This window comes from Chlorocebus sabaeus, chromosome 9 (assembly GCF_047675955.1).
Source record: "Chlorocebus sabaeus isolate Y175 chromosome 9, mChlSab1.0.hap1, whole genome shotgun sequence".
Lineage (NCBI taxonomy): Eukaryota > Metazoa > Chordata > Mammalia > Primates > Cercopithecidae > Chlorocebus > Chlorocebus sabaeus.
The window spans coordinates 129735475-129761750 of NC_132912.1; the positions used below are offsets into that span (position 1 = coordinate 129735475).

Sequence of the window (26276 nt, forward strand, 5' to 3'; positions counted from 1 at the left end):
ACGAAAAATAATTTGGAGGCTACTGAAAGTGGTTGTAGCCAGTGACACAGAAATTCCTGCACAGGTTAAGAACTACAGGGAAGCACTTGCCTGACAAACTCAATAGTGAAAAGAAGTCCTATTAAAGAGATTTTACGATAAACATGTTCTAAGAAACATACATTGCCCAGGGCCATCAGCAGGATTCAGAAAATACTGGCTTCCCAAGGAGCACGCCCATGGCCCCTTTGGGCCAGGTCGTCAATCCTGAAGTACCGTGTGGAAATGTAGGAGCAAGATTTGTCACTTGCATTCAAAGTCATGGGCTCTGAGGTGCCTGCCCTCACTAGGACTGACTCTTCTGAATGCAGATGAAATTCTGTTGGAAGCCCCTGTTTGCTTTATTGGGGTGGTAAGTCGGGAGAGGAACTGACTTTCCCCAGCTTCAGAGTGTTCTCCAGCTCCTAATTTGTAGGCTTTAGCATGTTTTCCAAGAAAAATTTCATTGATTTTGATTTTTATGTTTTTGAGATGAAGTATCGCTCTGTTGCCCAGGCTGGAGTGCAGTGGCGTGATCTTGGCCCACTGCAACCTCCACCTCCCGGGTTCAAGCAATTCTCCTGCCTCAGCCTCTGGAGGAGCTAGGATTACAGGTGCCTGCCACCACGCCCGGCTAATGTTTGTATTTTTTAGTAGGGATGGGGTTTCACCGTGTTGGCCAGACTGGTCTCAAACTCCTGACCTCAAGTGATCCACTCGCCCCGGCCTCCCAAAGTGCTGGGATTACAGGCATGATCCACCGTGCCCGGCCCCCATTGATATTTTAGCTTGGTCATTCAGTTCATTGTCCTATCATATAATAACTATGTATCAAGGTACACACAGCAGAGTGCATTTTCCTGTTTTCTTTTTGTTTTTGTTTTTGTTTTTTTTTTTAAAACCATGAGGTGCAACTAGAATACCTACTCCCCAGTTCAGACCTGGTACATAAAGTAAGCCCTGTGAACCCCTCGTTCTAAAGTCCTAGAACTTGCCCTTCAAGGGATTTGTTGGGTGCTCGGTGGGGCAGAGTGTTACATTTTTAGGATTTTGTGAGATTGAAATTGGCCACGGTAGCAGTATTTACACCATGGAAATCAGCAGATGCTACTTCCCTTCCATCCAGAGCCTGTTGTTCCAGATGTCCCAGACCCATGCTGGCTGCCACTGCTCACAGCTGTCACTCCCGGGACTCTGTGCTGTTCCCAGGGTCTGGGAAGGGATGGAGAATGAGCTTGCATCTTATCTGCCTGTCTCTGAGGCTGCAGTCCTCTCCTATGTTCTGACATGGAGAAGAAGGGTGGGAACTTTGAATTTCAGCCAAATTAACGACCCTGGGGCATCGATCAAGAGGGGGCCCCATAAGGTGGCCTTGGAATTTGGAACCACTTGATTCTTTGTCATCTGAGTCCAGAGGGCTCTGAGAGAGAGGAGGAAGTGAATGTTCCTGGGAACACAACAGAGACCTGCCTTTCTACCTTCCACCGTGAGCTTGTGCTGGCAGCATCTGAACTAGGATTGATTTTAAAGTAAAACCATCCTTTGTCTTGATTTAAGGTACCCAAGTCCTCAGATGCTTAAGAACCAGGCACTGTGCCATGTTCTGGGATACCGGAGTGAAGGACATTTCCTGATGATGGAAATGTTCCGTAGCTGCACTGTCTTATGTATGTGGCTATTGAGCATTTGAAACGTGACTGCTGTGACTGTGAATTTTCAATTGTCATTAATTTGAGTTTGAATTTCAATAGCCACGTGCAGCTAGTGGCCACTGTATTGGACAGAGCAGCTCCGGAGTTTCAGCGAGAGTCTTGTGTGGCAGCCTCTGTGCCGGGCATGGAGAGGATGCATTCATAACACTGGATGCCCACAAGACCACTAAGTCCTCCCTAGACCTCCGCTCCAGCATTGCTAGCCAGCAAGACCAACACTCATGCCACTAGCGGACATCTGCCCATTCAGACACACCTGCCACTAGGCTGAACACATTAGAAGGTCACCCCATGTCATTCCATCCCATCTGCAGGACAGACAGTGATCTCAACTTACAGGTGAAGAAAGAAGGCACAGACAGATACAGCCCTTGCCTGAGCCCTCAGTGCCAGATTCCTACCCAGACATGTCTTAGTAAACTTAGAACCACACTGCTAGATGGATGGCATCTCAGAGAACCCTGAGGATCTTATTTAAAGCAATCTTCCATACTTGTTCTAAGAGTAGTGTAAGAAGGAGCTCCCATGTATCGTACGGTTTTCCTTTCTTGTGGTGTTCGTGCGTGTTCAGCCTTCTCAGGTTCTTATTCGGGCACACACCCCTGCGAGTATGCACATTAGTGTACGTATTTCATTTTACACCATTTGGTGAACTTTATTTCCCAACTGGTGATGTTGGCATCTTTCTCTTTTGCTGTCTGGTTTAATTCACTACCATCTATATCAATGTCAGTGACTGGGTCACTGTTTGAGCTTTAATTTTTTTTGCAGGAATGTGGACTACTGATCAGTAAATCACTGATATCCCCCACCCCACCCCCAAGGAGTGTTGCTTTTGGATCTGTACTGATCAAAATGGGATGAAAATGGATATGTAAACCCAAGATGGAACAAGGCCTTTTGGAAATATTATATGGTGTTAGATTACTTATGAATCTATGGTTAAGATTTTTGTACATTTGGCTGGCAGTTCTTTTTGCTTAAGAGCATCAAGTTGTAGACAGGCCTCCTGCACCAAGCTGGAGCAGCCAGAGCCAGGGGCAGAACCTGCCCCAGCCTCTCTGCTGCTGGAGCTGGGCCTTTTGCCTCAGCCTCCACCTTAAGGCAGGAGGGGTTTCCTCCTCATTCTCTGCAGTCAGCAAACAACTGTCTCACTCAGCCACAGCAATCCTCTTAAGGAAACTTTGTGCCCAGGTGGTTTTCTGTCCTGAAAATACATTACTTGGCTTATTTCAGGCTAGCTTCTAGCTTGCTAAACCCAGGGCTCAGGGCTCACAGAGTGAAGGGTGCACACCACGTGAGGCAACAGCGCGCTGTCTCCAATGTCACCTGCAGGACACAGGCTGGCAGGAACACAGACACTTTCAAGGGGCAGTGGGCAAGAGAGGTCTCAGCAATCCAGGCAAAGTCCGGTAACCCCTGGACACAGAGTACAACAGGCTACTTTGTATCAGTTGAGCACATGCCAGCCTACAGGAGGCTTCTGCACTGGGGAGTTCAAGAACCAAAGCCCCACCTTTAGGTCAGTTGTTTTTAAAGACGCTGCTGCACAGTTTAAACTTCAAAAGGTGAAGTGCAACAGGGTCTTATCAGCGCAACAAAGTATCAGCCGTGAAGCTGGTCTCATTCTCTCTGCAGCCCCGCCCGCCCGACACACAGGGCAGCCCGTAGGGAAGGGCATCTGTCTCCTAACCATATACAGTCAGGACTGGCCTCACGATGCCCATTGCTTGAGTTCCAGGTACAGAATGAAAAATACACTGTCTATTATGTAAAGCCTTGTACAGTCCTGAATACCAATATTATTTCAATTATTTATTATAAGCAAGTCAGCATTTACTTTTCCAAATGTCACATGAAATTTCCTTTCTCTTCCTCATATGATTCCTAAGAGGCCTATGGCTTCTTCTCTTCCTAATATGATTCTATTTTTATTTAGAATGGATATTTTGGACTGGCATATGTTATTATACATTATCAATATCACAAACCTTTAGCCCTAGCAGAACAAAAGGCAAAGGCTAGCAATTCATTCTAAGTGTAGGTATGGTTTGAATTCAAGGCCAGAAAGATGCACATTAATCAGAAAGTGTATTGTGCAGGATGCAGTGAAGTCTAGTATCATAAAATAATCTGTGACCCCTTGGAGCTCACCACACCCTTAGACTATGACCTGTTTCCAGAAATGCTGGCGTTAGTCTCATTACGGACTTGGGTTTGGGGCTACAGATGGACCCTGTGGTGATGAGCCTGCATAGCTTCCTAAGTAAGACATGGGTGAACATACATACCCTTCCCGATGGGCCTCTCCTTTTTCCAACTCCTGAATGACCCCCAAGAGCACTTTGATGGTTTCTTGGCTTGAACTGATCAAGTTCTCCATCATCTGAAGTTGTGCTTTGAGGTCGACCACTTCTGTATGAGGCACGATTTGTTGGCATTCTTCACCTGCAGCAACCGCTGTGGGACTAGGCTGGTTCCCCAGCCCCGGCGGGGTGTGAGTCTGCGAGGGCTGCTCACTACATTCAGGGGACAGGCACTGCATCGGGGGTGAGCAGGCCAGGGCAGTTTCCGAGGGCGCCTGGAGCCCGTTGAGATGTGTGGCTCTCCTCCGCTCCTCGTCTGCTGGGCAGAGTGACCACTGGCTGGCGGCCGCAGAGTTTGACAAACCAGGCTCGGGGGCCCTGGCACTGAGGGCAGGTGCGTAAACGGTGGCAACCTCTGTTTTAAACACCCTCCCGAGGGCAGATGGAGCGGGCTCCTCGGAGTTTGACCTCCCCCGGTCCTGCTTGGCCCTCCCGAGCAGCTGGTAATCGGGCTCTTCGGAGGGGCGCCGAGCGGAGTTTTGGAGCGCAGCCTCTCCATAGCTGAGCAGCTCCGGGCTTTTACAGGGTTCTGCGCAGTTGACCCCCAAAGGCTGGTCGGCTGCGTTCATGTGTTCATTAGAATGGAAAACCAAGGCTGTGGTCTTGTACACCCGCCCTGCGCCACATGGCCGGGCCTCCTCCATGGGTCCAGCCTCGTTCTTCTCTTTCGCATCCATTAGAAACCCATTGTTTTGGCTTTTAAAGGAATCTGCAGCTGGGAGGCTTTTGAGGTTCCCCTTTTTGCGGTCCAGAGGGAACGTCTGGTAACACTTCTTAAGGTCGGGCGAGGTCTGCACGCCTGTGCTCTTGGTGACATTGGGGATGGACCTGCGTGCGGGCACTGTCATGTATTTGCGGTAGGCTGCTCTGCAGGACACGGGCTTGGCCTCCCGCTTCTCCCCCAGCTGGCCCGAGGACAGCTGCGTGTCCCTCTGCTCATTCTGCGCCTCGCAGATATCCTTAAACCGCACCTGCAGGGCTTTGTTCCGTTTTTTAATCTGCCGGTTGGGGTCCAGGGCGTATTTCATCTCCAGGGCCAGACAGGCGGCGGGTTCCACTTCACTCTCCGACGTTGTGAGTATGCATTTGCCGGTGTCCTTACTGACCATGGTTCCTGCATTCAGAAACAGCAACAGAGGTGTCAGTGGGACAGAAATACACACGCAAGCGCCGGCCGCACAAACTTTTAGCCACCACGACGACTGCCTGTTTCCTAATTATGTTTAAGCAGGTGAGGTCGGCCTTTATGTTAAGGAAAATCACATGGGCTGAGGGTCGCTGGCAGCACAGTTTGAAATGCTTCTCAGATATTAAAACCTGCTTGCTTTTCCAGGTGGGATACACTCGCTTTTTCTTTTGATAGTAATGCATGCTTCCCCATTAGACAAACCTGTTTTACTACATTCATCAAGAAACCCAGTGATGCTGCCTCTTCTGCTTTGCAAATTATCTTTTCACACGCGTGACTCCCCTTCTTAGGCAGATGGTTTACCAAGTGCTACTTATTTGGTTTGCGTTTTGACTATTTTTTGAGGATGACGTCATTAATCTATTGCTGGAATCTGGGAGAGCTGCTGTTTTAAAGACTTACTGGAGCTGCTACGTCTTGAGCAGATAAATGTGGAGAGCCCTCTGAGGAGGAACGGAAAGAAATCTATTTGCGTGAGCCATTATGGATTCCGTGGGAGAGTTGGCCATGCTCCTGGGTAGGAACCATAAAGGAGAAGTCGTCGAGGGAATGGTTGCTTCTCATGGGTTAACACCAGCCCTAAAAAGAATGTGAGTTTCCTTGCATCTACAAGGGCCGTGTTTGCAACTCTTTTGATTCCATGGAGAGTGGTACTGGAAAATAATTCTTAAAAAAAAGAAAAAAGAAATTATTCATTCTAGAATCAAGTTTTGTGTTTTGATCACAACCTCCAAAAATGAAAACAATGGTGGTTGTTTTAGTACTTAAATTCTGAAAGCAAATAAAACCATGAGGCTTTATGTTAATCATGCAAATTCATCCTGGGCTGAATTATTAAATGCAGCTAAAAAGATGCAGGTGGCCAATGACTCCTCTCGGGGAATACCAGTGGGGTAAAATGGCTTCACTTTATTAGGCAGATTCACAGCTGTTTATTGCACATGAAAGAACTTATTTGATGGTTGCACTTAAAGCAAGAAAATAGAGTTAAGTATGTTGTTTGTGAGTGAGGCTTTGCCTTTTACCCCTTTGTGTTTGAGAAGAAAACAGTCAAAGGGAAGGCACGGAGGGTGTACAGGGCCCGAGTGGCTGGAGCTGAGTGTTCAGAGAGGCAAGGTGATGGACCTGGGCCCATGAGAGCTGCACAAAAACAGGCTTCGTCCACATTGCCCCCAGCCCAGCTGCTGACAGACCTTGTGTCCTGTCCTGGGGGAGTCTGAAAAACCAGCCCAGAGACCTGTGGCAGCACTCATTGAAAAATGCCGCAAGAACTACGACACGCACAGCATGGCCACTGCTTCTGGAGTGAGGTGGTTCGAGAACCAGATACTCTGCCCGTCCACATACAGAATACCTTGCTTACAAATGTTCCTGAAGGTCAAGGCTACACTTCCCATTTCAAAGAGGATACTAGGGTTCAGAGATGTTGTGTCACTTTTCAGTGTCACACAGCAAATAAGTAGCGCAGGCAGGAGCAGGACCCTGCTTTAGTGACCTCTGAATCCATGCTGTTCCTCATAGACCCAGCTGTCCAACAGACAGAAGCATGACCCCTTCCCACATCCTTAGCCCTTACTGAGTTAGCATGACAGGCCGAGGTGCACGGTGGTTCCGTAAAGGGGAAGAAGAGACAACTTCACAGCCCCCATCTAAAAGTAAGTGCCATGACTGACCCTCTGTTAAACTGACCTCTGTGTCTCAGGTCAGCCTGGTCCTGTCACCTTGCCGGCCTCCACTGCTGTTCACTGAATGACAGAGTGAAGGAATCACATTCTTCAAACATTATGCCATGAACAACTAACAGGTAATCATGTGTAAGAACAACAAAAAAACAGTCTCTGCAGCATTTGATTTAGATGGGACCAGAGTTTCCAAATCCTGGCGCTACTGGTATTTCAGGATGGATCATTTGCTTTGGAGGGGCTGTCCTGTGCAGTGCAGGGTGGTCAGTGGTCCCTGGCTTCTCCTCACTGCAGAAGTAGCACCGTTCTCTCCCAGTGTGACAACTAGAAATGTCTCCAGACATTACCAAATGAGCCTGGGAGCAGAGTCTTGCCTGGCAGAGAACTACTGTATTAGCCCTTGCACCTCTGGATACCTCGAGCTCCTGTTCGATAATCCTATCGTGTGTCCTGAAAGGCGAGGCTCGCATAGACAGCAAAGGAAGTCCTTGGTACTTTACTAGGTGCTGGGGATATTTGGAGATTGCTGCAATTTGAAACTGGAAAAACTGGGCAGTTTTAGAGAAGAGAGAAAAGGCAAGAAACAGACTGGAGATGCACCAATATCTTGACTCCGTTTGGGATGGCTAGATGATAGGTGGGAGGAGGGACAAGGTGCGCCTACTCAGGAGAAGGCATCGGTGGGTTTTAGAGATTCTTATCCCAGTGGGTTAAACAGACGCACACAAGACAGCTTGGTGTGGGGGACAGTATGGGTGGCAGTGGGGGTGGAATAAGAAAATTAAATCTTAACCTTCACTCTGATCTCCTATTCATTCTTTAACTGCCTTTGTTGTCCAGGTATGTCAGAATGCCTTGTGCCATCATTCTGCAGAAGACCTTCATACTAGGGGAAATTTGAAAGAGAGAGCATTTTTACAAAAAGCAATTTACTAGTAATTTTTCAGCGTTTTCCCTGCTACCTCTGAAAAATGTGTGTCTGAATACGTTTGTCCTGCCACGCTATTCATCATCACCATTTGCTAGGGACTGCACTGAAATAGTTTTCTGGCATCCGTTGGCTGGGGTAAGAAATATTCTAGGTCTTGGACCCAACCATCAAACTAATACAACACATCAGAAGAATTAATTGCCAGTGGCCAAATAATAATAAAAAATTCTAAGCTCTTCTCTGTTTCATAGAGAGTTGCTAGTACATAAAAATCATCTTGTTGTTAGTAAAAAAAAAAATGATGGTAATACTTCAGATTTTTAATCCGTTTAGTTTGTTATTGCTGGCTTAAAAAAAAAAAAACAGGAATAGTAATTGAGTTGTTCTTATTCCCTGATAGGGAAAACACCGAGGAATTTTTGCAGCTGGTTTATTTTGGCTTCAAATGAGGTTATGAGTTCTTTCTGATGGCTGGATGACATTTTCTAAAGCTTTCAAATTGAATTTCTGGACATTAAGAATTACTAAGGTGGCCACATCTTTTCAGGGTGTTCATTTGCTCTTTATTGGGGGTGGAGGGTAATGCTTACAGTGATTACCATTAAGAAAATGATTTTGTTATGAAAGGAAATGGGGCATTCTACAGAGGACTGTCCCTGAGACAAGTGGAACCTTCTCCCACACTACTCCATTCATCATGCCTTCGTGCATTTATTCAGCAAGTGAATGTACATACGTTATAGTGTAGCATTAACATTCAGTAAGCATGTAGTTAAGTGCTCCTATGTGCTAATCAAATGTCAGCATTCCCCTATGCATAGCAGTTGTGTTTTCTAGATTTGATCCTCATCATATCCTTACAAGGCAGCCACTATTCATATCCTCATACTGCAGTTGAGAAACTGAGGCACACGATTTTGTTTTTTTTTTGCATCTTGCTCAGAGTCACATGACTGGTAGGCCACACCCATTCAAACGGCTGAATCCGTTTGAATCACATGCCCTAACCCACTACCCTTGCTCAAGGAACTCTGTAACTTGAAGTGATCCATGATAAACTTTAAAAGCATCAAACAATTGAAACTCATCTGAGCAATGTCCTTATCTTGTTCCTACAGTGTATCTGGGTGCTGGTTAGGCAAGGACATCCAGGTAGTTCCAGTAACACAGCAAGTATGGGAGCACTGAGCGAGGGTTGCCTTGAATTCTAGACTGAGCATGAAGCCACAATAGCATTCTTCACGATGGCTTGCCTTGGTTGGGTCACCCTAGAGAACCATGGACTCTGGTTGGGGGAGGTAATCTCTTGGCTCTAAAGCAGTAGGAATTCATAAAGTTTATTTTTCATAAGAAAATTGTGTTTTAGAACTCATTGGACTGTGCTGTCTTGAGGTGAAAATGGCTAGTCATGGTTGTGCCTGTTTGGCTCGAGAGAGCTAGATGTCGAGGAGCTGTTTGGAATATAAATGTCTTAATTACCCTCAAATTAAATTTCATAATCAAATGTGAGTTGTAAATATATAAACCCTGCATTTTTAGATTAGTGATGGAGAGCCATCTCTGCAGGCTGCTTTAAATTAATGGCTGATGTGAAAATGTGCATTCCAACTTAAATAAGTGAAAAACGGAAGCAACTAAATGGCTAACAATAGGTAAACAGTTAAGTAAATTATGGTTTACATTCACTCTGGGTGGCCATTAAAAGGATAATTATAGAGATTATTTAGTATCATAGAAAAACACTTATGAAATAATGTTAGGTGAAACAAAGCAGTCTACAAATTATACTAGAAAAAAATGAACAAAAACGGTCATTGTTGTGGTATTAAGAGAACACATTCGGTGAGATGTATTTTTCCTTCTGTTTTCCAATTTGGGGAGAATGGAGGGAGGTACAGTATCGTTCTGGTTTTGCCCACGGAAATAACACAAGGTAAAATCCACTCCACACCTGAAGCAGGCCTCTGGAAGGTATAACCACTCGTATCAGAATAAGAAAAACCCAGAAAGGATGAGATGGGGGTATAAGTCATTTGCCAAAGGTCATCTTTGATTGTTTTGAGGGAGCCCCGATAAAGAACGAAAATGAATTTCAAGTGTGTGTGTGTGTATATATGCGTAGGTATATACATGCCCGCGTATTTATTTAGCTATGTATAGTTAAATGTTTAGCAGAAGATACGTCAATATTTGAGCAAATGTACTGTAAGGAAGGAAGTTAGCATCTGTTTTAATTAGAAATAAAACGGATTCAATAGTCTGAAGGCAACTTTGTGGGGTTCCATCAGCTGACAAGACAAACTCTCCATTGGATTATGTCTATTCTTAAAATGTCCGTGCAGATTTGCAGGTTTGCAGTTTGACCCTGTGATGGGATTTGCAGGGGAGGATGCAATCAGCTGCCAGTTTGACTGAGACACCTCCCAGGGCCCAGCAGTCCCCACATAGAGCAAGATAGCTAGGCAAGCAGTCTGATGAGTGCCGCAAGGGACTGTATGAAATTATAGGTTTTTCTAGTGGCTTTCTCACTGTTCAGACACCTTGGAGTCAAAGATGCTGGCTGGGATTCAAGATGAACTGGGTCAGCGTTTTCTTCCATATGCTGAGGGGGCGCCTGAACATGAGGCTACTCACAATGGGACAGTGGTGAAAATAAAATCCCATTCTTCACCAACGGCTTCCCAGTGGGAAGGGGAGGTGAAACAGAACCTCGCTCACTAAATGAAGTCACTCGTGTTATGAAATAGTTAGCTTAGAGACCTGTTTCATAGGCGCCAATTGAGTCTTCAGAACTGGAAGTCCTCCTTTCCTTGGGGGCAAAACCAGCTGCCATAGATGGCGGACTGTGTCTTAGATTCATTATCTGGTTTAATTTTCTTTATATAGTGAAATGTTACTTTTTCCCTATATTTGTTGTCTTCTTCAGAGGTCACTGATGAGAAGGACCAAAAAGGGGTGACTAGATGAATTCAGACACCCTTGTGTGACTCAGCAATGTGGGAGGAACTGTTTTCTTGCAGAACTGTGGCTCCTTGGAGGAAACACGGAGATGGATGCCCCATTCCCTCGATGTGTAGAATATTGCAGTGAAACCTCTGTATTAAGAACTGATGACCACCCAGTCCAAAGAAGGGAAAAGGGGGCACTCATGGAGCTTAAATGTAGGCATCGAGGCAGAAGAAAACCTATCTTAGGTGCAGTCCCCCACTCATGCATATCTGTGATTTTAGAAAACACTCTTAACCAGCAAAAAAACCTATGGTCTGTTCTTCAGCCACATAATGTAAACCACACAGGCTCACACTGGCCTGCTTCAAGGCAGTGAGAACAAAGGAGGGGAAGCATGGATGCTTGGGGTTTGGTGCTCATGTTTTAAAAGATCCAGAGAATGGCCCTCTTAAATGGTCCAGACTTTTCATTTATGTTTCACTACCCAGTTCTTTGATTTTCAGCTTATGCTGATGTTAACCTTTGCTCATCCTGTCTAAATGGAATCTACATTAGCAGAAATGAATTACCAAAATTTTATGATGTTGGTGAAAATCAACTGGAAAATATGCCTTGTTGAAATGAGACATTATGTCAATGTAAAAAAAAAAAAATTATTTGCAGCAGTTAGCTATGCCAGCTAATAATGGCCAAAAGGAGTTCAGTACAGTTGGTTCCAACAATTCACCAAAATCGCCTGTGAGATTGGTAAAAGGAACTAATTTCCCTGCCTCTCCCTTTCCCATCATCATGACAGTGACAGAGTGTGAGACAGGAAGGCTGTGCTTTGAACATAGCTCATGAGTACATTTAGGTACTATAGCAAGTGTCCCACTGACCCTGGAGGCTTCCTAGTGATGAAGCAACAATCAGCTGATAGTTTGGGGCCCATCAGAGGCGGGAGTTGGCAGGACACAGAAGAGGTGGTCTCCCTTTTTTAGACTTAATGGGAATCTCACTCGCATGAAAACACAAAGATACATACTAGAATGTACTTGGGGAGTGCTTCGCCTTCCTGATTATGCTGAATCTATATTTTTGTTTTACTAAACAGCATGTTTTGATTCATGATTTATCTGAAACTAAAACTAGGACATTGATTTTTTTTCCCACCTCAAAATGACTTATATCAAAGGAGTCTGTTTTCCCTGCCACTTCCCAGTCTTATTTGAGGATACCCCATCGGAACACTCAGGGCAGGATATCTGCTTGGAGGTAGTGTTCACGACAACAGAAGTCATTTAGAGTTGAAGATGCAGTCTGTCTTTCTGGCAAGGCCATGGGAATGCCTATCAACTCAACCATCAGAATGCATCCCCCTTACATTATCATCGTAGTGTGAAAATACCACGATGTTTCCTTGGGTTGGCCAAATCCTAAGCTTTGCATGGTCTTCGGTTCACTGCAGAGGTAGCTGTGCCAGGAAGAAAAGGAGACTTGAGCATTTCTTATAATTGGCTTCCATTCCTAAGCTGATAGCCAAATGTAGAGAAAATAACCTGCCCTTGGGGTCCGTGTACACAATCCTAACTGAAGTCCGCAGAAAGCGTTAGTGCTTGTAATCTTCACGGCCCTCATACAGTTTGCAGTCCATGGCCTAGTCTGAAAAGACTGTCTTGGTTTGAATGAGCTATTCGTTGCAAGTGTGCACAGAGCGAAGTTTTAGCATTCGTAACACAAGATGTCATTTTTGTTGGGGGGACGGTGAAGAAAAGAGAAAATAAACAAAAGGTCTATATATTGTATACTTTACACTATATATTTTATTCCTTAAAAATAAAATCTACCTCTTATCAATCCTGGTGTTACTCTGCCAGGTTAGTTGGTTGTTTAATGTTTTCCTTGACCAGCAGCTGTTGTGAACCGCTGTCTTCTCTGTGCATGATAGTAAGTGGCTACATTTTAAAAACATGAAACCATATCCTTCCCTCACAAAGTTTCATCTGATGTCTTAAAAGGTTTATTTCTTTGTGCATGAAAAACTTGGCAGTGTCTCTGGTAGTCTGGAGGAGGAGGACTCAGTAGTCTTTCTTGGGAGGCAGTCTAACACGATGTAATGCCTGAGACCCAAGGGTGGCCTGGACTCAACCCAGCTTCCTTTGCATGGGAGCAAAAGAAGACAACCCATGTTAAAGGCAGGACTGGACTTGCTTTGCATTGGGGTCACGAGACCCATCTCCAACTTGGTGGAGTCTTTCAGTATTTTTGTGCTGAAGGCTTCCAACAAGTGCTGCCAATGGCTTGCTTCATTCATTCCCCAGTCTAATCCCCCCATATCAGTCGTCACCATGCCCTATTCATTTTTTTTTCCCTCCCTGTTCCTTCTCCTATTGATTTCTTCCCTTTAGTTCCACACTGTTCCCACCCTGATCTTGGCCTTCTTAACTCTCCTGCCCTGAGCTCTCCATCCCCCATGCCCCATCCCCGTCCCCGATCCTGCAGGTCCTGCTAGTCTTGGCTTCAAGTGCACACATCCCTTCTCTCTGCATATACCTGGATACATCCCAGTTGGTAGCACTTCCAAAGAGCCTTTTATTATAAGATCATCTATACTTTTTCCTACCTGCTCATCTTTCTAGATTTCTCCTGACTGCTCAAAAATGCTCCATCTGCTGACTTCCATTAAGCCATTTCCTGCACTGTCTCCTGAACACACCATGGTCAGTCTCGACTTTGTGTCTTCACTTCCGCTGGTTCACTTTCCAGGACCGTGCCCTGGTCCTCCTTCCTCATGGATAGTCTGTGTTTGGTGGTCTAGATCTAGTCTTGTCTTCTATGTCTTCTCCAGTCCTTATCTGTCACCTTCATTTACTCACTGAACAGTGCCTGCATGCCCAGGGTGACCCAGGCACCATACTGGATGCTGGGCACACAGGAGGAAACAAGGCATATTCTTGGGCAGTGTCTAGTCCAGCAGCGGAGAGACACGTCGATGGCTGGCACCAGTCCCCTGTGCGCAGGACCATGTAAGAGGAGGGAGGTACTGAGAGCGCTCCCTGGGGAGTCAGGGTAAGCTCCACCGGAGAGACGTGCAAGAGCAGGCCTGAAGGATTCTTGCTTTCCTTTGCTGTGGGTCAGTTTTCTCTGCTTAACACAAATGTAAGTGTTCTGTGGAGTAGGTCCCTCTAAGCAGCGTCTTTCTTCTATGCTCAGTCATCCTTCTTTACTTACTGGTTTAAGAATCTTAACACTGGCCAGGCGCGGTGGCTCATACCTGTAATCCCAGCACTATGGGAGGCTGAGGCGGGCGGATCACAAGGTCAGGAGATGGAGACCATCCTGGCCAACGTGGTGAAGCCCGTCTCTAGTAGAAATACAAAAATTAGCTGGGCGTGGTGGTGCGTGCCTATAATCCCAGCTACTTGGGAGGCTGAGGCAGGAGAATCACTTGAACCAGGGAGTTGGAGGTTGTAGTGAGCCGAGATTGTGCCACTGCCCTCCAGCAAGAGAATCTTAACAGTGTACATCACAGTATCCTTAGAGCTGGGGTCTTAGCTGAGATATGGCAACAAGACTTAGGATGAGTGTACAATATTAGTGGCTTCCAAGGAGTCTTTCTACATTATTTGGATCCTCAGATTAAGTAGAACACGGCTGTATAATGAAACCTGAGTAGGAATTAGAGAAGTGGAAAGGAGAAAGGATAGAGTTTTGTTCGTTGAGGTCAAACCATATCCAGAGATTTTTATCTTCTGAACTTTGGCATAACTATCTTGAGTGGTGGTTGTACAAATGTTTACTGGGCTGAGGGGAGAGAAGGAGATGGCACAGACACTCACCGAAATGAGTAGATGGCACAGACACTCACCGAAATGAGTAGATGGCACAGACACTCACCGAAATGAGTAGATGGCACAGAAATTGTACAGGTTCTATATTTAATCATGTAGTATATTGGGGTCCCATACTGTTACAGAAAATGTGACTTGCTAGGAATTATCAGAAGCTTTGTTCTTATAGTACTCAACTTTCTTCCAAGATATGGTAGTAGCAAAATAAATTCAGAGTTTAATTAAAAAATCTCAATAGCTTGGAATAACGTTTCAGAGCATGGTACCTTTCCTGACCTCAGTTGTCTAATCTGCTCTTGAGGATGAATCACTGGCTTTCAGAGGGAAAAAAACAATAGAGGGTCTGGGGCATACCCGTGGGTCTAGTCACTTCCAAGGGTGTATTAGTCTGCTCTCACACTGCTATGAAGAAATGCCTGAGACTGGGTTATTTATAAAGGACAGGTGTTTAATGGACTCTCTGTTCTGCATTGCTGGGGAGGCCTCAAGAAACTTAAAATCATGGTGGAAGGCAAAGGAGAAGCAGGCACCTTCTTCACAAGGTGGCAGGACTGAATGAGCGCAGGCAGGGGAAATGCCAGACACTTAGACAACCATCAGATCTCCTGAGATTTCACTCATGATCACGATAGCAGCATGGGAGAAACTGCCCCCCGATCCAATTACCTCCCTCTAGTTCCGCCCTTGACACACGGGGATTATGGAGATTACAGTTCGAGGTGAGATTTGGGTGGGGACAGAGAGCCAAACTGTATCAGGGGGGCATAAACATATGAATGAAACAGCTTTCATCTGCCTGTTATTTGAATTGAGAACAGTGAATATGAAATTATACTAAATAAGGAAGAGCAGTACTTAGGAATCTCGTGCCACACTGCTGTTGTCCATTGAGATGAACATGGAGAGGAAGGAGAAGGGAAATGGGGGTGTATAAAGAGAGAAAGGATGTTAGGGGAATGGTGAGTCGAGAGAAATGCACACACAGACACAGGAAGGGAAGGGGATGTGTGCCGGAACATCAGTCCAGGTCAGCTGTGGGACATCTGTGGGCTGTTCCCTTGAATCAGGCTCATAGAGTTCTGATGGCCTTCAGCCACAACTCCCATCGTTTTGGCTGCTCTTAAAGGGCCAGTTGCAGCAACCCCATCTCCTGTCCAGAAGGGAATGTGACAATTCACCCTGGGGCAAAACAAGAGTGCAGGCTCGGGCAGGCACCTGAAGCAGGACATCGTATGGTTTCCTGTTCTGTGAAGCACCCAACACATAACACATTAAGTGTTAAACTCAATGAAGAGTCCCATTTTCAGCAAATATTCCTACGTTTGCCTCTATCTTTTTATCTCTCCAGCACCTCCTTGGAACAGATGCCCTGCTACTTCACAAGGCTTGTGGAAAAGAGAAAGAGAACAGTAGCAAAAGCCTGTGTAGTTCATGAATAGAAGGTAGCTTCGTAGTGAGTAAGCAGTACTGATGATCTATGAAATGATTCTCTGTGGATTGAGCATGCTAAAAAGATCTTAAAAAGGAAAACATAAATCTTTCCAAAACCTCACATGACCCCTGTATGCTTCGGCCTTCTTGAAGCTTTGGAGGACAGCATAGGTGTCGATGAAATGGAACCTTTTATAAGTTGTTTTGGTTTTTGTTTTTATGTGTGAGGAGAGCATTTCCTGCCACGTAGAAGAAAATCCAGGGGGTGGCTGTCCTCCTATAGGAAGGAGGTAAACACACATTTTTCCTTAAGGGCTCTATTCCCTCAGCCTGGCACCCTCAAAGGCCACACTTGGAGGCCAGGAAGTTAATCCATTCAAAACAAGGAGAAGAAATAAGGAAAAAGCATATTGGTCTCTACCCCAGTCCAGGCAAATCAGAACTTCTGGAGGATGGAGACTGGGTACCACTTTTTGTTTTAAACACCTCACATAATTTTAATAATGTCCCCACGATAAAGAACTACTGGCCTTCTTCCTTTATCTTTTTCATCCCTTGTTGTCTTCTATTTCCTGCTGTATCCCCAAAGCTTAGAGAAGCTTGTGGTATATAAAAAGTACCCAGAAATATTGATTGAATGAAGGGCTTAATGAATGAGTGAATGTCACAAGGGAGCAGGGAAGACGGGCCCCTTCCATTTTTCTCTGGAATGAACCTAGACATCAGCCGGGTGTTGAGAGGATCACTAGCAGATCCCACACAGGCTCACAGAGTGTCTGTGCCTTGGCCTGGCTGGGCTGTGCTGTGCACCGACAGACGGGGTGGATTCATATTCCACAGAGGAGATAGCTAGTGGCCAGTCATTGTCATGGTTGAAAATCCAGGTCTTTCACAACATCCATTAATTATGGGATGGCAAATTCCAAGTAAATTGTAACGGAGCAGACCCATAGTAGGAATAGGGCATATTCACACTTTTTATTTTTAAATATTTCTGGTTGGAGATGCAAAACATTTAGAATTCTGTTCCTTTCTAGGAATTCAATGGCTTGGGGCAGCTCTTTTCAGCCGTGGATCTGGGGTTTGAGACCAGTCGTTCGTACATTGGCAGTCTTGGCACAGTGAATAACTTTGGATTTTCTACATTGGAGAGGGGCTGCTCAAGGTCTGCCCATGCTGCCGTGGTTTGCTAACATGGCTAATATCTGGCCGTAGTCCCTAAGAACTGGGGCTTTGAGACCACCTGCTTGGTTTTGAGTTCTGGCACTTCCCCTCCACTTAATAGCCCAGAACTCTGGGTCAGTGATCTAACCTGGGAGAGCAAAGATAAGAAAAGGTAACACTTGTGTATAACACTCAACACAGGCTAGGTACCATTCTGTGCTTTGTGTATGTCTGAACTTTTCATTCTCCAAACACCCTCTGAAGGAGAAATTACTATTTTTAATAAAGATGGGGAAACTGAGGCACAGGTAGTGGAGTCACGTGCCCACGGTCACACAGATAGTTACTGGCAGAGCGAGGAGGGCAAAGGAGGACAGCCTGGCCTGGAGCCTCTTCTCTCGCCACCACGCTGCACTCCCCTGTGAGCTGGGTCAGGGCTTAGGAGGTCGGCTCCTAGGAAGCGCTCAGTACACGGCCCTGGTGGTGAGGGGGATGTGCACAAAGACGCCACATCTCGGGATGTGTTGTGCATGTGGATGACACCAGACGCAGGATCTAAGAGACACAAGCTTGAGAATCACCGCCAGAAGGTTCCAACCTTAACTGGCTGATTAAAAACTGGACGGTTGGCTTAGAGTTATACTTTAAAGCTGCATTTGCCAGTGGTCACTCTCACTGACTCTTCAGATACAGAGTTAGAACTGATGCTTCCATGTGGAATTTAAATAATTATCAGGAGTGATTTGGGGTTCAGTCTCTGCCACTCACTCAGTAGTTGACCTGCCCCGTGCAGTGTGGGGCCAACCCCGTCAATGAGCCAGGGCACTCTGTCTGAGGGTCCAGTGTCCAGCCACCTGCTAACTTCTGTAATTCAGCCTCACCCTGGGTGTTTTTGCCACATGGATAAATCTGACAGACACAATAAATAAAGTAGATATATATTCAGAATAAGTATTATACAGCGAGACTAAAATATAAATAGCAAGTGCAAAACAAATTAAATGAGGATGTGAATGACTTCAGTGAAGCCACTGAGCTAACAACTACCATTAAAACAAGAAAAGTAAGTAATTGAGAAATGCAGTTATCATTGGGCAAGAAGTCAAATGAAAAATAAGGTTTGAAAGTGAAAAACATATTTTCAGCATTCCTTTAATTTCACACACTACGTTTGCACATGGCACATTAAGCTATGGGAGTCTCAAGTGCACGGTTAAGTGGACACTGTGCAATGTGATTTACGCAAGGGAAAAAGACAAAAATAATCTTTATGCAGTACTCTTATTGATTTTTAAAATGAGAAATTGGTGGGTCTGGCACAGAGATCAATGGAGTTGAAGTCACGACGTCAAATTGAGATGTGAGGTTAAGGCTGAGAGACAGACACCTCGTTCTCTCATGCTGGCCCAATGAACTCTCCAGTTTTTTTGGTGAGTTCTGGTGAAAACTCTTTTTAGCCCAAAATGTCAGCATTTGGGTTAGAAGAACATTAATTTATCTGACTGCAGTGAGATACATTTTCTCAGTTCTCTTCGTTTGCTTCTTTTACCCTAATGCTAGGTCGGTAAATTCAAAGACATTCTCTAAAAACTCAACTTCTACCCAATTGAATTTTCACCAAAGGAATTGCCAAGGTTGAGTTTGGTGGTAAAGAACCCAACCCTTTGGTGCTTTTTTCTTTTCTAAACACTGCATGGCCGGACGTCAGGACTGCTCAGCCCTGAAAGTCGTCTTCCTCTTTACTGCCTTCTCATGGCGTTTCCTTTAATTCCTACTACACAAAAAGTTACAATTGGAAATGGAAGAAAACAATTATTTCCCAATCAGGATTTCCTGAGTGGGTAGCAAAATCACTGACTAGGTTTGTGTTAGTAGCCTCATTAAATATTTACTAAGCACCTGTTATAGACAGTACTATGCTTAGTCATTTAAGGATTTGCGTTGTGAATCGCTTCGTCCATTTTCCTCCCATTTAAAAGTATTTCTCTTGGACATTCTAGGAGGTAAGAAATAATGACAATCTTGTTTTTTAAAATAGTATTTCCAGTTGAAAATTCACACTCAGATATTTAATAGAAATCTTATCTTTTCCCCGATTCCTGCTGGCTCGCAGACTTCTGTTTCCATTAAAATCCCCCACCGCCTTGCTGGCCTTGGGTAGCATCTTTAGTCCCTTCTTTCTATCTTGCCACATTACAAAGACTTGCCTGCCAAAAGGTTTTTCTCATAGCTGTCCCCTGACTTACTTCCCAGTGCTACTGGGACTGGCTCATTTGCACCTGTGACACCTTCTCAACTGGTCTCCAACTCCTCTCTTCTGGTTCACCTCCAGTTATACCGTCTTAATCTTCTGAGAAGATATGTTCTTGTTTAAAACATCAACAGAGGACCCTCCTGCTCTGCTGGTTCCTCCTCAAACTGACTCCAAACTGTGCCTCTACTCTCTGATCCCAGCACCTCAACCTTTGCCAAATGTCACTTCTCACTCTGACCATACAAGTCTGTAGCCCTGAGCACCCTCCCACTTGGCTTAAGCTCCAGGACTAATGTCTGCTGGGCTCAGGAGTCCAGTCTTAAGCATCACCCACGAAGTCAGCCAGGGCATCACTCTCTGCCTGTAATCTCCTATCCTGATTCTACCTGGGAGTGTTTAGGCTCCTGCCACTTCTTGCCACCACCTCCTCTCCTCCTGGACTTGAGCTTCTTGGAGTCCTCTCACTTGTTCTTGTAACACCTTACACATCGCCTTGGCCACTGCTGCAACAGCTCAGTACATATCCACAAATCAGAAGTCCTCTCTGAACAAAGCCATCTGCGTATCCATCTACCTTCCCTATGCTTGCCCCATTTAAAAATCCCAGGTTTTATATCTTTGCTACAGTTTTAAGAATGGTAAAATCGCTTACTACAAAAATAAGCAGATTTCACTGTACAAAATGCAGGTAGTAAGAGTTATCGAAAATCTAACCACTAAGTACATATAGAAGAGATTTTAAAAAACATTAAGAAGGGCAGTTGACAAATACAAGATCCTTCCTAGAGAAGAACAAGGGTGGGGGATCCCACATCACCAGTGGAATGACCTAGAAACACAAAGACTACTCAATTTCATTAAGGTTGGCATGAGTATGACATAGCCCCTTGCTGCTTCCTCAACTGAACAGCTGTCAAAAGGCCCTCATGCCATCAGCTGTCCTTTCTCCTCTTTCTCTCTGGGATGTGCCTGTCCATGGAACCCCTGCTTTGGGATATAGCTGTGATCATCTCTACTGAGATGGAGTGAGAGCAACTTTTATCTGCAAGGCTGCCTGTAGTGTTTTCAGCATTCTGTAACCGCCTCGCCATGTCTCTCATATGTTGTAGTTTACTGCATTTCATTTCATGGCCAAAGCTAGATTAGTAAGGACTGAATTGGAATTTTCCATATTAAGTAGAATATAAACTTCAACAAGCATTTTGATATGCTGGGTTTGTTTGTTTGTTTGTTTCTTTACCATTCTTTTGGATAGAGTAGTATAATTCATATGAATGTACGGTATGCAGAGATGCAAGAATCTCTTTCTTTTCTCTTTTTTTGCTCAAACTTCCTAACAGCAGGATAGTGTGGGAAAAAGAACCTGTCTATGGATGTGCAATACTTTGAATAAACAGTTCAGTGCTCTATAAAATAAATATTCACAAATAATGACTTTGGGGAGAGTTATTTCCAAATCCCTTTGAAATATGTTGTTAGCCAAAAGGTTTAGAGAGTAATTTGGAATCATAATTCCTGCTTGTCCCTAATATCTGCTATTCTCCATTCAAGTTAATTTTCTCTCAGTCCCAATTAGAGCTGGGAATATACACTCAGCAGAAAGAGACACAGTTGCCAAGTTAGAATGTTTTGTATTTATTCAGATAGTGATTTGTCATCTGGTGACATCTTTGTACACCTCAAAGTCCCTCAACCCATTCATGATGGTTTGAATAATGTCTAAAGCACATATGACTCAGATGCACACTGAATATCCTGTGACTTACAGTAGAGGGTTCTCTGAAAGGACTTGAATTTGGAACCAGGAAATGTCTCTGAAGTTACGGTTTTTCTCAATGTGAGAGAGGTAAGATCCTTGTTTGCCTGGAAATACCTTAGTTAGTGCCTTCAGGATCTGAAACAGACACATTATCACACATGGTCCAAAGGTTCAAACCTATACTTTCATGGCTTAGTGCTTAACACAAGACATTGTCCAAACAACTTGTTTACAGCAATCCTGTCAGGGTCCCTGTAGTTTGGTTCCTGCAAGTCTGTATTCTGTCCTTAATGTATAAGAACAACGTACATGTTAAATAAACTGATTAAAAGTCATGAAGTTTCACCACATACGTATCATAGGTTAGCTCCGGTATTTGATAAAGACTTCTCTCAATGTTTGTATGAGAGTTTCATGGTAATGAAAGTGTCGTCATGTAGTATCAATCATATTAAATTTTGCTTTAAAATATTGAAGTCACTCCATAATGTTATGAAATATTAAAATCAAATATGTGAGGAGACAGAAGAAGATCTGCTCCATAAATCATGCCAGCTAATTTCTGGTCGGGGAATGTAGGTCTCCAACCAGTGGAATTATGGTGGGGAGGGGATGTGGTGCTTCACATTTATGAAGGACTATTAAAAATGACGATGACACTGGTTTTATCTGGGGAGTTTTTATGACCTCACGTTCCCAGAATGATAGTGGTTTGCCTCAAGCATGTAGAATTTGCCAGCCTTCCCAACTGAGCTTCTTGGGTGCTATGGACAGGTTAAACAGCATCCTTCACAAGCATTAAAATCCCTGATGAACCTGTCACTGCCCTCCTATGTAAATTTCTGAGCACAGAGCTGCTGCTTTGGGATGTAGCTGTGACCGTTTCTGTATCATGAGTCTCTGAGAAGCGTAAGTCACCTGCTTCTCATATTCCAGAGTTCAGTAGTCGTGTCTCTAAATGAGATAGCCATGGCTGGGTGCAAACAAGAGAATACAAATGTCTACATGAACGGGTTTGTCCTGTCGCTCTGCTTCGATCCATTGTTATTTCTGAGAATCATTTTGATTTTTGGACTGCTTATTTCAATGTATAGGAGTCTTCCTTGTAGATGAATGCCTTTCACGTATGTCTTTCTCTTATTTATTGATTTATTTTTAAAAATTTCCCTACAGAGGGAGAAACAAAACACAAAAATTCCCTTTCCTGTCACAGGGGAAAATAACTGGCAAAACAGAGAAGCCCCCAAAGTAAACAGAGTAATAGAGTGCCCAGCCTCCCGTAGAGCTTGCAGAAATCTCATTGTGCAGACATGGAGCTCCCCAGCTTTTGCCTTGTTAGCCTATTTCTGAACCAGTAGTTCTGTTTCTTAATAGGATAAAGGGCCTGACTTACGTAAAAGCTCAAAGTCTTAATCACAATGATAAAATACAAAGTCGGGGCAAGTGTAGTAAGTTTAAAGACATATTTAGCTTTTCAAGGACATCCTGTCTTTAAGAAAGAGTCTTTCATTTAGCTAAAGAAATTAAACTGAATTTTCAGTCTTTTAAACAAAATGATGAATTTAGTGAAGAAAACAAAACTCTCCATGGCTAACGTAATTTATGCAAAATCACGCAATTAGTGATAGCTGTGCTAGACTTTTTTTTTCCCTTCACCAAATGCGCCTCTAATAAAACCATCGTGAGGAGCAGTGCCATCTAATGTAAGTAGTAAACATGGATAGTAAATGATTAATATCTGGTGAGGCATGCAGATGGCAGGACTTCCATTTTTCCTTTGAGCCCCCATGCATGTTTGCTAATCATTCTTGCAAAAAAATTGCAAAGATAAATATGAACTTTCGAAAGTAATATTCAACAGGATATGAATGTAAGAAACAGCACAGTGTGGGGGAATAGTAAAAACCAGCACTTTTCGCCTCTGCATGGTGAAATGACGGTAACCTGCTGTAGTGTAAGCTTAATAAGGGTTATATCATTTTCACCTATGTACTACTCTGGGCATGGCCCGGGTCTTGTGAGTGGTATTTTTTTTAATCAAGACCCCAGCCAGCGCAGTCACCCTGACAGTCCCCCCACTGAGATATGGAAAGGTAACCCTCTAGCAAGTCCTCGTTCAGGGGAAAGCGTTCAAGTGCACAGACGTCTACCCTGTGCTAGCCTGAGCTGTAGTCTTCTGAAATGATCGCTTGGCTTCCCAGCCAAGGCAGGGCTCCCCCAAAGTTCCTTCCCACTCTTGCAGTTTCACCTCGGGATGCTTCTGCAGAATTTCAGTGCCTAAGCAGACAAGGTCAAAGTAAACTCCTTCACCGCTGCTTCTGGCGCAGGGGCCCGGAGCGTGTCCAGCCCCCCAGCACAGACCAACAGCAGGAGAGGGGTCCGGGCAGGAGCCCTGGGCTGTAGATAAGCAAAACGCACCCATTTTCTCTCCTATTTACTCCAGAGGCACCTCTCCTCCCCCACTCCTGGCATCTCCTTATCACTGGCTCCCTCTCCCTGTGGCATATTTTTGGGTAGTAGAATGCTGAGGTCACAGGGAGCGGCTCTTTATCCAAGCAGTGGGGACGTCAGCCTGGAGCCCTGAGCATGAACCAGCAAGATGCAGGCTCTCGCTCTTGACTTTGGGCTCCAGGCGCTGCCCCGGCCCAGGGCTGCCCGCGAGCTCCCTCCTCCCTCCTGCCCTCGCCTGCCAGCTCGCCCTGTCTTAGGTCTGCAGCGTTGGTTGGTTTCCCACGCCTGTTCTGGTCTGACTCGGGATGCCAGGCACCCAGAAGCCCCGCGGGCACCGACCCCAGCCCGCAGCCCAGGGAAGGTGCCAACCCCAGGGAGTGGTGGAGACTGGCATTTCACGTGGGCATCTGCCTTCACTGCTGCTCGCGCTTCTCCTCAACGGCTGGCGTCAGGGCCCTTCTGCTCCAACTCATCCCCCCCGAAGTTAATCAGCCGTACTTTCCAGGGCGCTTTAGTTTGGAAAATACTTAAAAGCCTCGAAATGTTCATGGGAGACGGCCGCCCCCGGATCCCCCAGTTCTGCCTGGCTAAGGCTGTCGGGCGCTCAGGAAGCTGTGGCGTTTGTCTGGAACCGACATCGCAGAGGCGCAGCCCCGCTCCTCGCTGGCGTCGCCAAAGTTGCCAGACGCCCCTCGGTGACCCGGCCGCGTCAGATGCAGTTGCATAACCTCGCCCCCCACCTGCACCCGCGCAGGGTCCACTACCGGCTGCTCCGGGGTGTCCCGGCCCCGGGAGCCGCCGAGTCTCCGGCCAAGCCGGTTTGGGGGCGAGTGCGTGCGCCGGAGTCGGGGTGGGCGCCTGTCCGAGCGGTGCTCTGCCCGCGGCCAAGTACGACGGGCGCGGGGGTGCGGGAGGAGGGCACTTGGGGTTCCACTTACCTTCCGCTGCTTACAGATAAGTCGAGGTCGGTGTAGCGCCTGGCTCGGGCATGTCTCGCCGCGGACCCTGGCAAGCCTGGCGCGGCACGGAGCACTTCGGGCAGGGCATCCGCGGCCAGACTCACCGGGCTCGCGCGGAGGAAGGCTCGGCTCCGGGGACTTGGCCGGCTGCGCGCCTGCTGCCCGCCCCCTCCACCGCCGCCGGCCCGGCCCTCCTGGACCGGCGGGCCCCCGCGCCGCAGCTCGCGTCCCTCTGGCCCCGCTTAGCGATGCGCGCGGGGAGACAGCGGCTCGGCCGGCTCCGGGGACGCCCGCGCGCTCGCTTGCTCGCGGCGTGGCGGAGCCAGCCACAGCCACCCGGCTTCGCGCTCCTCCGATGTCCTCATTTACTGCAATTGTCTTCAGCGAGATCTCAGAGCCAGGGCCAGGAGGCGGGGGCGGGGCGGGGGAGGGAGCAGGAGGGAAGTCCTTGCCGCTGCTCCAGGTCCCAGCTACTCCGCGGAGCCTGGCGGCTAGAGGCGAGGGCGCCCCGCGCCTGCTGCCTGTGCGCCCGGCTGGCACCGAGGCGGGCGGAGCCCCGGGCCCCGCGGGGCGGGGGTGGGGCGGGGGCGGCGCGGGGCCGGGCCGGGCCGCGTGCGTGGGGTGGGGGATAGGGAGGGAGTGGAGGAGCCCCCTCCCACCGCCGCGGGAGCTGGAGGAGGAGGAGGAGGAGGAGGAGGAGGAGAGGAGGTGGAGGAGGAGGTGGTGGAAGGAGCTGCCGCCGGCTGCCGCCTGTGCGCGGGGCTCCACCACAGCGCGTCCTCCGGGTTTCTGGGCTGCAGGCGGCGCTGCATGGCCCGGGAACTTGTTGAGTCTACCCTGGAGCCGCCTCCGGAGCAGCTGGAGGCCGGGGGACTCTGTGTGTTCTCTCAGGGATTGAGGAGTGGCTGGGGACCCTGCTGCATGGCTGTGTGCTGTGTCAGCCGGCATGGCACGGCAGAGCTTTGGGAAGCCAGGCGCAAAGGGTGCGGGTCCTGTACGTGCCTCGCCCCTCACCTGCGTATGGTGCCTTGTAGTGATCAAGTAGTAGTGAAGATCCCTTCAGTGCAGGCTCCAGCCTGGTGTCAGCCCCTCTACAAGGGGACAGGAAGTCCTATATGAGTGGCCTGAGGAATAAAGTGGGAGGACCTGCCTGATAATGTTGCTTGCTGACATTTAGGGACACTCCAGAGCCAGCGCCACTGCCACTCCTAGCCAAGAACCCTACTCCCTTCAGAGCACACAGTCTCCACCAGCAGAAGCCACAGAGCGCAGAGGCTGAGTTCCTTTGGGGCAGAGTAGAAGTCTCTTGGGGAGGAAAAGACTTAGGATGCCAAGGAGCTATCCCCACCCTTAATTTCCCATCCACCAAAGAGTATTGGGTGTTCTGAGCTCAGGGCAGCAGACCCAGGGGTCCCTCTGATGCCTGGTAGGCCCTGGGGCCTGGGCCAGGGACTAAGCAGCCAGCCGAGTGCAGGTCTCCTGGCCCCCTAGATTTGCTCCTAGAACGTAGAGTAAAATGTAAGTAGCCACATTTATTAGTCTATTTCTCAGGAAAGGACAGAAAAGTGGTGGACCCCAGGG

The 26276-nt window shown here is 46.7% G+C and overlaps 2 protein-coding genes across 7 annotated transcripts in view; one reads left to right on the plus strand and one right to left on the minus strand.

Moving 5' to 3' along the window:
• The window catches only part of INSYN2A (inhibitory synaptic factor 2A), a 61602-nt gene extending 36431 nt beyond the window's left edge, over positions 1–25171 (minus strand). Inside the window, exons 1-2 of one of the 4 annotated variants that reach the window (XM_007964400.3) lie at positions 24675–25165; positions 4022–5210 (exon numbers count right to left, since the gene is read on the minus strand). In XM_007964400.3, coding sequence (XP_007962591.3) covers positions 4022–5205 — 1184 coding nt within the window. In that variant the 5' untranslated portion in view covers positions 5206–5210; positions 24675–25165. Of the gene's footprint in view, positions 1–4021; positions 5211–24674 lie in introns of all 4 variants that reach the window. The other 3 variants (XM_007964405.3, XM_073019452.1, XM_073019450.1) reach the window with 3 other exon arrangements.
• DOCK1 (dedicator of cytokinesis 1) overlaps positions 1–26276 on the plus strand; it is a 545325-nt gene that overhangs the window by 265680 nt on the left and 253369 nt on the right. The window lies entirely within an intron of this gene.